Here is a 13,682-nt window from a genome sequence, read left to right as displayed (position 1 = left end):
ATACTGATTTCCCATTATGTGGTTTGTGATAGGGCTACATTTTTAAGGCTGTTTTGTATTTTACATAAAGCTATTGTATGATGATCACAATATGGCAGAGTAAAAAATCACACTATGATCATAAAAAAGTTGCACAATTTAAAATGTCATAATCAGGCAGTAGTGGCCTGAGCAGGGTGCACACCCAAGCTCCTCCACTTGTATGTTACCCTTTTTTAATAAACAGTTTTCTTAAATAATAGGCCTACATTCTTGCATGCTGCACTGTTCATTATCATCATTCGAAACAGATTTTACTAATTTAAAGGATAACTCCAGTGTAAAATGGTGACTTTTGGTGTAGTAAAACATGATAAAAAGTACTTACCTTTAATGAATAGCACACCTCCGTTCTCCCACAGAGGCAAATTATGCCCCGTGTCACCCAGTCTGAAGGGTGTTTGGACAAACTGTTAAAATTTCTAGATCTTGGAACCCTGTCGGAAAACGGAGGTGTGCTATTCATCATAGTTAACAGTTTAAATATATAAAATAATGACAAATAAAATAGAATTACTTGGCTTGGGTAGGGTCAGTCTGTTTTTTTTTTTTTTTTTTGACCCGATGTAAGCTCTATTAGGCAGTGACTGAATTAACAGAGGTCATTCTAGATTGATGATTTAGCATGTTTTGGGTAATAAACTGAAAATTCCAGCAACCTGTAAAGCTGTTTTAACTAGCACTGCTTAACATAATGCTAAAACAAGGTCATTGCACTCCAGGTGTAATCATGAAAGATTACAAAACGAATCTATGTTCATACCAGGTGGAGAGATGACTTACTTCACTTTACTAGACCTGTTAACACACTGTGATCTGGATAAAAAAGAGTCTTGAGGTTGGATCTGCTATGAATGCGGTATTCTCTTAATCTCTTTCTCTGTTCTCCATTCTCTTCTTTTCACACTCTGAACACCATGTGACTTCGAGTCTGAACTGGTTGTGCCCCCTCGTCCTTTCCATAGAAGGATCTGGTGTACGTGAGCTGAATCTACAACGCGATTACATTCGCGGAATGACGATACCAGCCTCGCGGGTGAATCGGTTCTTTTCAAGGACTCTGTTGAACCGATTCACAAAGATGCTTATTAAGTATTCAGTATTTCTCAGTACTGTATAAATGCAATATGCAACATCAAAATATAACATTTTTAAATGTATTATTATTCATCTTTGTTAATAATTGCGGTAAACTATATAATTGCCATTTCAAGACCATTTCATGACACTACTAAAATTATTTTAAAAAAGACATAATAATACATTAACACATTAGTGTTAAAGAAGACAGACATTTTAACTGCTAGGAATATTTACACACTAGATTTAGAATACAACATTGTTTAAATAGATAGCAAAATAAATGACAAATAAAATAAATAATAATAAATAAAATAATAAAAGTTTGACATATCAGCTGATTCTCATATTGAGCTTTTCTTATTAAGTAAACATAATGAACAATATTAAGATTAGCATAATTTATTGAAGTTATGTTATTGTATGATAAATCAATAACAGAATTATTGTAACAGGCCTATAATTTACATTAGATATTGGAACCAGGATTCCTTTCTCTTGGCAGTGTTTTGACATTTAGGATGTGTCTAAAACTAGGTATTTCCATACTTTATAGTATTTTAAATAAGTCAATCAATGGAAGCAAATTTATTAGTAGGCCCGTAAGTAGTGTACGATAATATAGTGCAGTATTGTAAAGTAAAGTACAGTATATTGTAGCATATTGTAGAGTTTAATAAAAGTTTGCATAGTACAATAAAAAATGGTATATTACAGTACAGTATAGTATAAAATGGTATAGTATAATATAATATTGTATGGTATAGTGTGATAACATATAGTTCAGAATGATACTGTAAATTAAAGTTTGAGCTGGTATATTATAAAATAATGTATAGTATAGTATGGTATAATATTGTACACTTTGTACACTAGAGTAGTATAAGAAAAGAATATTGTAGAGTTTAATAAAAGTTTGTTTAGTACTATTTAAAATGGTACAATACAGTGGAGTATGATAACATAGTACAGTATGGTGCAGTAAAGTACCTGATAAAATTGTATAGTATAAAATAATGTATAGTATAGTATGGAAATGTGTACTATAGTATAGTATAGAAAGTATTTAAACAGTTTAATAAAAGTTTTATAGTACAGTTAAAAAAAGTATAGTATAATATGGTATGATATGATATAGTATGTAGTACAGTGTGGTACAATAAAATACCTCATAAAATAGTATAGTATGGAAATGTTTAGCATAGCATAGAAATGTATATTGTACAGTTTAATACATTTTGTATAGTACAGTATGAAATTCTATAGTACAGTATAGTATTATATAGTATAGTATAATATAAAAGTGTGTGATATCGTATGATAACATATAGAACAGTGTTGTACAGTGAAGTACATTATAATATAGTATAGTATAAAATAAAGTATAGTATAGTATAGTATCGTATAGTATAGTATAGTTGCAGCATGTGACTGAATCAATGCGTCGCTGAATTGAACACTTTGTGAAGGACAGTTAGAAAGAATCGGTTCGTGAAACTGATTCGAACTGGGCTTCACTAGAGAGGTACGTGACGAGGCGGCGCCGCCGCGGTGCTACGTCATCTGAGCGAGCCTCTAAAATGTAGTGACCTTCTTTCGGTCGAGCGGCAGAATCCGACTCTTCGGGTCCAGAGAGGGAGAGAGAAACACCATCCGCAGGGTGAGTGGCTTTCCTTCCTTCCTTACAGAGAGAGATTATAGCGGGTATTTCATAAAGAGAGTTTACTCATAAATCTGTTCTTTATATTAAAGCTGTAGATTTAGCGGAGTTTTTCAGGACAGAGAGAGAAATTAGTGAATTAGCGGAGGAGCTGTTAGATAAGGGCCTTTGAAGACTTAAGTAACCGGCACCCGGTTTTTTCCTGAGCCGAGTAAACTATTTAATCTAGTAGTTCGTAGGGCGAAATGTATCAGTGTATATGTGTGTTCTTAATCATAAATTTTATCTGTTGTTCTGCTATGAGCTTATATATGGTTGTGAGATTTTCGCAGTGTCGAGAGATTTTCCCAGCCGAATGAGAGCTGTAGCACATCTGCTCTTAATGCTAGGTTAGCTTAGCCGCCCGGCTAACGCGCTAACCGTGATGGATGATTCACACTCGTCAGGTTTAACGTTAGTCTTTCATCCGGCTTAAAAAATGTGTAGATCTCTTGGCTTAAAAACACTAATTTTGTAGCAAAGTAATATCGCTAGCTAGTTAACTAACTAACTGTAACCTACAAACTACAGCGTTTTCATGATATTATGTGGACTGATATCAAGTAACTTACCCCGGTTTTCTGATTCATTATTAATGTCTCGGATGGAGATGCTCACTCCGACCTTGCTACAGCTAACTTAGCTTAGCTAGCAGGCTAGCTAGGTCACTAGCCTTTTTATATGGTCATGTTAGCCGCGCTAGTTAGCTTAGCTTATCTTGGTTAATGTTAACTTTGGACGCAGACAGTTTATATTTAATTAAAACTGTTTTTCTTTTCTGGCCTGTTTGCTGTTGTAGTTACCATAACTATGTTTCTAGCAGAAGCTCGTGTCCTCAGGTTTAACAGAGCGGGGACATTTCTGTTGTAATCTAATGTTAGCTACGTTAGCTCCTGTTCTCTGCCAGCATGCCGGTTCTCACGCGCTGCCGGCTCTTAAAGCTCTCTGATTGATTAGATTTTGGTTTCACTTTCTAAGAGATTAGCGAGCAGCCAGTTAGCAGCAGCTGTGTTTAAGCAAAAGAGACTCGGGTTTGCTTGCATTCTCCTTGAGTGACCTTAGTGTGTCCTGATCCTATAGCATCACTTTCTGTGCGCTGCGGCTATGACTCAGAACCTTTTTTATACCAGCTGTAAAGTGTATAGAGTTTTATGATGGTGTTTTTATATATTTGTGTTTTTTTTTTTTTTTCTTTTTTTTAGAAAACATGGGTGACGTCGAAAAGGGAAAGAAGGTCTTCGTCCAGAAGTGCGCACAGTGCCATACAGTCGAGAACGGTGGCAAGCACAAGGTTGGCCCCAACCTTTGGGGTCTTTTCGGACGCAAGACTGGACAGGCAGAGGGCTTCTCCTACACAGATGCCAACAAGAGCAAAGGTGAGTTCACCAGGAGGGTATTTAACCAAGGACAATGTCTCCTTGGTGGGCTTAATGGTTTTGAAGCTAGTTTGCTGTGTTTTTCCTTTACAGGACTGGCCTTTAATGTGTCTCAGACCATTTTGTACACTATTCATTGGTTTTGCTACTTTTCTTAATCTTTCAAATGGTTTTGTTTTAGGGATCACTTGGAATGAGGATACCTTAATGGAGTACCTAGAGAACCCCAAGAAATACATTCCTGGCACGAAAATGATCTTCGCCGGCATCAAGAAGAAGGGCGAGCGTGCAGACCTCATTGCATACCTGAAGGCATCCACATCGTAATGGTTGAGGATGAGGATGGAGATATTTAAATTAAATGTCTGTAGTTTTGCATTTTCTGTCTTTTAAACAGCATCTACTCAAACAGTTACACGCCACTGAACGACCAGGACTATTCATTGTGGTTTTAAGTCACGGCATGCTACTGATGCCCGTCCATGAGGATTCTAATCTTTTTTTTTGACTACCGCTGAGCTGTCGGCACTGTTTGACTGAGTGTTATTCCTGTGACTTTCAGGTCATTTTACCTGGGGGGGGTAAAATTGTATCCCCCTGATTTCACAGGAGTGGGTGCATGTTAAATTATTTTGCTGTACTCTTGGGTCGAAGTGTTGTGGGTTACATTGCAAGCTAAGGGTGTCTGTCTGCTTATTGGTAGCCATGTTAAGTTATGTACCAGATGAAACTACTGTCAATAAAAGTGGAAAAGATAAATTGTCTCTTGCCACTGTCTATGAAAGGCTTCCAAAAGGCCTAGTATATTGGTCTCCTATTGCAGGTCATGTGTAATGAGAGTTTAAACACTTATTTAAACTGGTTAAAAGGATATCTTTGAAAGAATGTGGAGAATCTGGCTTTAACTTTTGTTTGCATTTTAAAATCTGTTCTTGGTTGTGTAATTCTTTTTTTTTTTTATTGTTTAATTCAATGGGTGTGAGGAAGTGTACTGTGCTGATTTACTGGTCTTAGTCATCAAGTTAGTAAGCTTTCATTTTAAAAAGCTATTATGAAATATGGTCATGTTACATCAGATGGAACATGTATTTAAGAGGTGAAATACAATTTTTCAGCAATCAGAAGTGAAACGTAACTATCCAATATTTTATTATTTGTTATGATTCTGTGTATTAGTAGCTCTATCTAAATTCTGTTTCATGCTGCCTAATTTATTGTGTTAAATTGAAGCAGCTTGAGAATTAACTAAAGTCTCCTCACGTGGGCGCAGTCAACTGAGGCTAGAAGCACTTCCAGAGGTCAGCAACCTCACTGTCCTCGTGGAGTTAAAAAGATAATCTTTGTTAATCTACAGAATTTAAATTGCCCACTGCTGTCTTAATGGTAGGCCTGAGAGTTCTACAGTATCTGGAAGGTCAGGTTAAGTTGGCTACCTGGAGTCTGAACAGGTAGTAAGAGTTAAAACTAGCTTTCTAAATTAAACGTTGAATACATTTAAATGAAGCTTTTATCAGCAGGACTGATTAAGTGGCGACACCGAAAGACATTGAAGACTGTAAATTACATCACAGTAACAGTACAAAGTCCTCTCTGCTGGTCAGAAGGAGTGCCTTCCCAGCGAAGCAGCTGTAGGGTAATACCGCCACCCAGCGGAGAACAGGGCGTTACGCAACTCTGTTCCATAACAAATTTTTATTACCGGGGAAAGTCTTACACAATGTGTAGGTCATCAGCTACGTAATGTTCACTTTCAATAGAACATACTACTCAGATGGTAAAGAACATTGAATCAATGTTTGTGGTGTAAAAACAGTATATGTTTAACACTGCCTAAAAGTGTTGAAATTGAGAGAAAGTTTTTGAAGGTTTAAGGCTCTTCTACATTTACAATGTTTAGGTCAAAGTGCCCCCCAAATATAGTGTTTATTATTATTATATAATGTTTATTTTTGGGAAGCCCCTTTTACCTAAAAGCATTGTTTTTCTCATTAATAATGAGAATTATTGTTATGATTACTATTATTGTTTTTTATTATGCATACCATAATTAACATAAAATATATTTAAAGAGTTTTTACAAGGTTGCCCTGATAGCAAAGAATGTTGAATACATGTTATGTTTTGGTTGAATTACATCTTTTAATGTTTTTTTATGTAAAAGGAACCTTTAAACAGCCTTTATTTAACATTGACTCGTAAGCATTTTGACAGCAGTGCTAAAACACAGTTTCTTCAACAGTTCTGTGTTGAAGAAATGAGACAATTTTTCATGTGTGAAAATTATCAAAGGTTTATAAACTCTCATCTTATATACAGCTCTGGAAAAAAATAAGAGACTACTTAAAAATGATCAGTTTCTCTGATTTTACTATTAATAGGTATACATTTGAGTGACAACATTTCTCCCAAGTTACAAATACAAATATTGTCATTTAGAGCATTTATTTGCAGAAAATGAGAAATGGTCAAAATAATTAAAAGCTACAAAGCTTTCAAACCTCAAATAATGCAAATAAAACAAGTTCATATTCATTTAGAAACAACAATGCTAATGTTTGAAGATTTCAGAGATCAATATTTGGTGGAATTACCCTGATTTTTAATCACAATTTTCATGCATCTTGGCATGCTCTCCACAAGTCTTTCACACTGCTTTTGGGTAAACTTATTCCACTCCTGGCACAATTATTCAAGCAGTTCAGCTTTGTTTGATGGCTTGTGACCAACTTACATCTTATATGATTGTGTGGAGATTGATCGTCAACTTATTTAAATGTCAGTCACCAACCGCAGGATGATATCAAGTAACCTATAAAAAGAACGACAAATGGCAGCTGGGGTTGAAGGGCATGGAAAGAACAGTTCAAAACTATCTGAGGCAGGACTCAAGCTAAAAAAAAAAAGGACCTTCTTCAGTGAAAAGCAAAGAAGAGACAGGCTGAAGTTTGTACTAAGACTGGAATTGGACCATAGAGGACTGAAGTAAGATCATTTTCTCTGAGTCTGATTTTCTCTTTGCTCAACACCTAGCTATCAAATATTTAGATTGAGACCTGCAGAGGTGTACAAGCCTAAGTGTCTTGCACCCTCTGTGATGGATGAATCGGTGATGATCTGGAGATGCTTCAATAAGGCTGGAATTGGGGAGTTGGGTCTTTGTGAATGATGCATAAATGAAGCTGCATAAAAGCTTATCCTGGAAGAAAACTTGCTTCCTTCTGCTCTGGCAAAGTTCCTTAACTCTGGGAACTGTTTTTTTCCCAGCAAAACAATGCTCAATTCCACACAGCTAGATAAACTAAGGTGTAAATGAAGGACCACTAGATCAAGACAGTGTCATGGCCAGCACAATCTCCAGCCCTGAACCCCATTGAAAACCAATGGAATACAATCAAGTGGAAGATGGATGATCACAAGTCATCAAACTAAGCTGAGCTGCTTGAAATTTTAAGCCAGGAGTGGCATAAAGTCTGATTTTCTAATTGTTGTCCTCTAACATAAAAAAGAACGGAAATGTAGCATTTCCAATCTTAATGCCAGTGTGTGACTTTACTGGTGTTTCATTGTCAATTTATTGCTCACAATTTTAAAAGCAACCTGAATATGCAATAAATACCTGCTTCTACATAAAAGCTGCTTGTGACTCAATGCCCTATTTTTGTGTTTTTGACATATTTTTTTTTATTATTTATTTCTATGTATTTCAGACATACTGACAAAGTGTCTGTCACAATTTTTAAGTATGTATACAGTTACATAGATTATATAAACAAAAGTCATGCAGGAACGTATTTTTGTTGTTAATACAATTTACCAAACATCAACCATATATATATATATATACACACACATCCATAAAGCCTAAATGTTTCTTTTAATTTGGTTGTTACAAATTCCATCAACTTTTTACAATCATCTTTGGACACGTTGTATTTTTGTGTTTTTATAAAATAAAAGTTTTTAGTCAGCTAAAAACAATACAAATTCTTGGTGTATTATTTATTTATTATGATTTATTAAATGTTGCAGTAAAAATAAAACATGTTCTATACTAGTAATTCCATTGGCTACTTTCAAAATAAATAAATAAAAGCCCGACTCCAGAGAATACATAACGTGCAAAAACATGTAAAAAATGAATGCTAACTACATAAAAATAATAATAATTTAAATAAACGTCTAGAGAACACCTTTGGATTTTATAAACATATATGTTGTTATGTGCCTTCTTAATAGCATAGTTTTGCGGATATGCACCTGTTAATAATTTACTACGAAACCGATTTAATCTAAAGTGTTAATAGTTATTTAAAACTCGCATGTATACATTTACACTCACTTAACGCATTTCAGTTCACTGTAATTTATAATTCATTGAGTGAGAAATTAGACGAACCGTAGTACAGGACAGTGGGTCCAAAATTAAGTAAATCCCAAATCATGTCGGTAGAGGTCGCCATTGTACTGCTGTAGGATTCACAAAAATCTCTTTATTCTAAAAATAAGGAATAAATAGTATTCTACAAATCTTAATGTCAGAATTTTTAACTAATAAACAGAATATTTTTTCCCAAGATTTCATCTTCAGATACATAAAACACACAAACAATAAATAGAAGTATAAAGGTATAAAAACTTAGAAAGGAACATCTATTAAATGTGTTTTGTGCTTCTATCAGCAATAACAGTTTAGTAAACAGTGCACTGCAAAAAAACAAATCTTAGCAAATACAATTTTCTAAATTTAAGGCAATAAATCTTATTTTCTTCTCTGATAAGACTTTTTGTCTTACTAAGCTTTGTAAGTGTTAGATTATTTTGCTTATTTTAGGGATAATTATCTTAATCATTCTTACTTAGAATTTGTTATTACTTATTTTAAGTAATTTGAACTCAAAATAAGCACAATCAAGCAGCAATCAAGTTTTTCTGATTCTTGTGTCAAAAAACAGTGCCTTTTTTTGCTTGATTTAGATGTTATTTCACTCATTTTTAGACTTTGCCATTGCTTTTTGTAAGAAATCTTAATAAAAAAAATTTGCTTACCCCATTGGCAGATTTTTTGCTTAATATAGGTATATATGTCTTAATTTGCATATATTTTGTCTACTTTTTGCAAATGAATTTTTTGCAATCAATTATAAATAATATATTTTTTCCAGTAGTAAATACATAGGTGTTGGAATGTAAAGTTGTGTTTGTTCCTTGTCACTAGCAATAAATCTATATCAAAATGTAATTATTTGCATTTTAGAATGTATTATAAACACTAAATATCACATATTTTTTGTTATTATTTCTTTATTAACCCACTTTTGCTTAAAGAATCTTTTGAAACGGTGGCTTAAAAGAAAAAAAAATGATATAAAATGACACTGACAATGAAAAAAATGACTTAGCTAACACATTTTATTTACATGCATATTTATTATGTACAAATGTGCAAGTAAATCATTACATTTGCGAGATATTTTCTCTAGAATAGCAGATAACCTTTTTATTAAAAAAAGACACTTTTAGTATCAAATATGTGAAACACAGAACAATAAATCCAGAGAGATATAACAAGGGTGCAGACATCAGCTGTTAATGACATACAACTGAAATGAAACACATTAATTTTTATTAGTTAATAAAATTTTATAAAATTTAATAGTTAATATTAGTTAAATAAATATACTCCCATTTGTTTCAGTGGTGCTGAATGGCAAAAAAAGAAAGAGTGCATAATGTTTGCAAAAATAATATATTTCATAAAATACTTCTGTCTCCATTTTTCTCCAAATTTCATTTACTGTTTGACATAATATGAATCTGGCAGTTGTTCATATTTCAGTTGTCTCACAATTTCATTATAAATGTACCAGCAGAAATCTTCAAAATTACTCCTCTTGTAAAATTGACATTTCGGAGAGGCAGCACTTAGTGAACCTATTTTTATAATAATTAAATTGTTTGCAATATTGTGATCAATTTTAATCTTTTTTTTTTTTGTTGGATGGACAATTTTTGCTCCACAAAGGCATGCACGTACTTATATGCCATAACATAAAAATATATAAGAAAGGTTTTTATTATCACAAAACGGGTATCAGGCAGTGTTTTGTTTTAATTGTATTTATGTGCAATGCATCTATGAACAAAGCAGCAGTGCAGCTAATTAAGAGAGTCTAGCTTTCTGGAATTCATTTGTGTTTGCTGAGGCAGGGAAAACAGTAAGAACTGTGTAATTCTGTGGCTCCTCAGGAATGCAGTTCGAAATATGTCAAAAGCTTCCATACCACCGTGAAATTCCCCACAGTGTAGACCAGAATAATCCAGTGAAGCTAAGCATGTTTGGGCCTGGCCTGAGGTTTTCGCATGAGGTGCTGTTGTGGCCAGGAGGGGGCGACAAAATTCTATTATATATACTGTGTATATATTGTTCTGGTTATTGACAATAAAAGAAAAACAATAAATAACATTATAAAGATTTTACATGTAAAGTTTTGAAACCAACCTTGTTCACACACATTGTGTGTGTGGCATAATTGATAATTCAGCTTGTCAGCAAGCCAGCACAGATGATTCATACACAGTTAAGACTATAAACTAATTATCAGCTCAATAAACCAATCCAAATCTTCACTTGCTCGTCCCTATCCCCTTTTCCTCACCACCACCTACCTGATGATTGGAGCTACTAAAGCAAAGTTCTGTAATGCACTGACCACAGTGTCACACGGTCAGAGTGGACCACAGAACTTTGCCTGAGGAGCCTTCAATTGAACTGCACATTGGTTACTATGATGAAAAACGAATGGTCTGTGCAAGTTTTGGATCCATATTGTCCTGTTGGCTTCAGTTAGCTTCAGTGACTGCAGATCATACCATTAGTCCATCTGTTGGGATGGTAGTCCACTCAGGACTCCTGTGGGTTTTACAGGCCCTGGGAAATAACACATATGGTATTAAGTCCTGGCTTGAATGAGATGACGTGTCTTATGAATGTTATAGTTCTATGTTAGCATTATTATAGTACAATGAAAATGCAAACTTACCAATGCCATGGCTGACACCTTTCATTTCTCCACAGGATGATTCTTTTTGCAGGTTCAAGCTATTAGAGAACTGAATGGATGTTAACAGGTTTTGCTACAATTTGCTGCAAGTAGCCTGCTTTAAAGAATAGCAGTTAATAGTGCAGTTAAGAACATTACAGACTATAAGCTAGCATGCATTTTAAAGTAGCTAGCTAGTTAGTTAAATAAGTTAAATAAATATTAGGTTAAATAACAGCTAACCTAGGTAGAAAAAACAGGTGAGCTGACAGAGAGACAACTAAGTTATAATTACACTTACACTTAGGCCCAAAGCCTAAAACAGGTTAAAAAAGGGAATTATTTTAAAGAATATGATTTTTTTTAGTTTATAAATATTAAAGACAATCTACCTTCGCAGAAATCAAGCTAACGCTAGCTTTACTAGTTCATACTCAACCTGGTAGAGCTATAGGTGCTGCAGCACACATAGCGGAAAGCCTCCAAACCTCCATGAAGTTTCACGCAGTTGCTGCAGATATCCAACCTCCTCCTCCTCAGACTTAAACTGCTATCTGTGTTTTCTAACTGTCTGAATTATCTCTCCACAGCGTCTGAAGTGTTTAGCAGCGCTAGCTTCGCGTTCATATCCAGTTTTCAGGCTGAAGTAAAGCGCTCTCCTTGGACCCCCGGCACGGCTCCCTCTCTGAAGGAATGTCGACGTGGAGCTGCCAAACGTGAACGTGTGTAGGGCTTCACATGAACGCGCTCACAAACTTCTCTCACAGAGCTGAGTTTCCTCCCCCTGCCTCGCGTTAGCTAGCGTTTAAAGAGAAGAAAATGTACATTATTCTTCACACAGTAGCCTAATCTGCGGTGTATATGGCTGAGGACGACCACGCGGGGTTTTCTACACCTTTAAAAAGAAATAGATTATCTTAATCCCTCTGTCTCTAATATACAGCTCTGGAAAAAATAAGAGACCAGTTCAGTTTATGAATCAGTGTCTCTGATTTTGCTATTTATAGGTATATACAGGTATATTTGCTATTTATAGGTAAACTACTGCCAACATTTCTCCCAAATAAAAATATTGTCATTTAGAGCATTTGTTTGCAGAAAATGAGAAATGGCTGAAATAACAAAAAAAGCTGCAGAGCTTTCAGACCAAAGAAAACAAGTTCATATTCATAAAGTTTTAAAGAGTTCAGAAATCAATATTTGGTGGAATAACCCTGATTTTTAATGACATTTTCCATGAATCTTGGCATGTTCTCCTCCACCAGTCTTACACACTGCTTTTGGATAACGTTATGCCACTTCTATTGCAACAATTCAAGCAGTTCAGCTTGGTTTGATGGCTTGTGATCATCCATCTTCCTCTTGATTAGATTCCAGAGGTTTTCAATTTGTCACAATCCAAGAAACTCAGAATTTTAAGTGGTCTCTTATTTGTTTCCAAAGCTGTATTTCTAAAATATGCTAGATCGATGGACTAGCTAGAGTATTGTGGCACTTGTTCATTTATTGTTTGTTCTGCATTTGTCACTGGAGTAAATTTATCTAGTGTCCAGGGAACCCTGATAGCAAAGAATAATCTGAACACTGAATAAATTTTCTTTTTTATGTTTGCAATTTTGCATGTTTTCATGGCTGTGAGCATTTAATGAAGCATTATGAGGTCAGGAAGTTAGATGAGCATCACCACACCCACACCTTGATCATACCCAACTCATCCCAAAAGTAGGCTACTGCATGGTGCACCATAATTTCAGAGAACATAGCTAGTTCCACTGTTTCAAAGTACAATAGTGGCTTTAAACTCCTCTAGTCCACACACTGGTGTTATGTTCATTAGGTGTAAGCAGGTTAGTGCTTATCTCCAGAGGGTCCTATTCTATTGGTAGTATTTCTCTATAGGGAAAAATACAAAATGTACGTGTGTGCATTTCCACATCTGTGTCAGCAATGAATGCAAATTACAGCAGCTCAGCTCAAGGCATACAATAAAAGGAGTACCAACAAACATTTGGACAAACAGTGTATAGAATATTGAATAAATAGAGAATGCATTACTAATCAGCAGAATTGCCAAATCTTGTAATACTCTATAGCCCAATGCTGAAAATATACTCAATATTTCAAAATTATTTGTTTAATATGGTAAATATATTAAAATATGTGATTAATATCTATGTTGAATCACTTCTGCACATTGTAGAGCACAGCTGGTGTACTGTTTAATATCAATTTGCTTATCACATAATGCAAAAATAATGTATATTTGTCATAGCCACATATAAGTAACATGTCATTCATATCAAATGTTCTGTTTAATGTGCTGTATTTTATATTTTAATTTGATCACTTGATGCAGTTAGCATTTCAAGTACTTCCTCAGGTCATCTTCTGGACAGTCATTAATTGATATATATATATGTGGGCTTGGAATAAATATATATTGTCTCA

The 13,682-nt window shown here is 34.6% G+C and overlaps 1 protein-coding gene across 1 annotated transcript; it reads left to right on the top strand.

Annotated features, from left to right (window-relative positions):
- Positions 1 to 2,670: 2,670 nt before the first annotated feature.
- Positions 2,671 to 4,953, top strand: LOC103040542 (cytochrome c). Its single transcript, XM_007248834.4, has 3 exons — positions 2,671 to 2,779; positions 4,021 to 4,194; positions 4,376 to 4,953. The coding sequence occupies exons 2-3, from the start codon at positions 4,026 to 4,028 to the stop codon at positions 4,519 to 4,521; spliced, it is 315 nt and encodes a 104-aa protein (XP_007248896.1). The 5' UTR covers positions 2,671 to 2,779; positions 4,021 to 4,025; the 3' UTR covers positions 4,522 to 4,953.
- The last annotated feature ends 8,729 nt before the right edge of the window (positions 4,954 to 13,682 follow it).

The sequence above is a fragment of the Astyanax mexicanus genome, chromosome 5 (assembly GCF_023375975.1).
Source record: "Astyanax mexicanus isolate ESR-SI-001 chromosome 5, AstMex3_surface, whole genome shotgun sequence".
Taxonomy (NCBI): Eukaryota; Metazoa; Chordata; class Actinopteri; order Characiformes; family Acestrorhamphidae; genus Astyanax; species Astyanax mexicanus.
Note: the sequence above shows the minus strand (reverse complement) of the source record. Positions and strands in the feature narration are given on the sequence as shown.

What these genes read in the sequence shown, in the direction of transcription:
- LOC103040542 (XM_007248834.4), top strand. Translation starts at nt 4,026, where the DNA reads ATGGGTGACGTCGAAAAGGGAAAGAAGGTCTTCGTCCAGAAGTGCGCA. An exon ending in AGATGCCAACAAGAGCAAAG is followed by an intron (nt 4,195 to 4,375) that starts GTGAGTTCACCA and finishes GTTTTGTTTTAG; the next exon opens with GGATCACTTGGAATGAGGAT.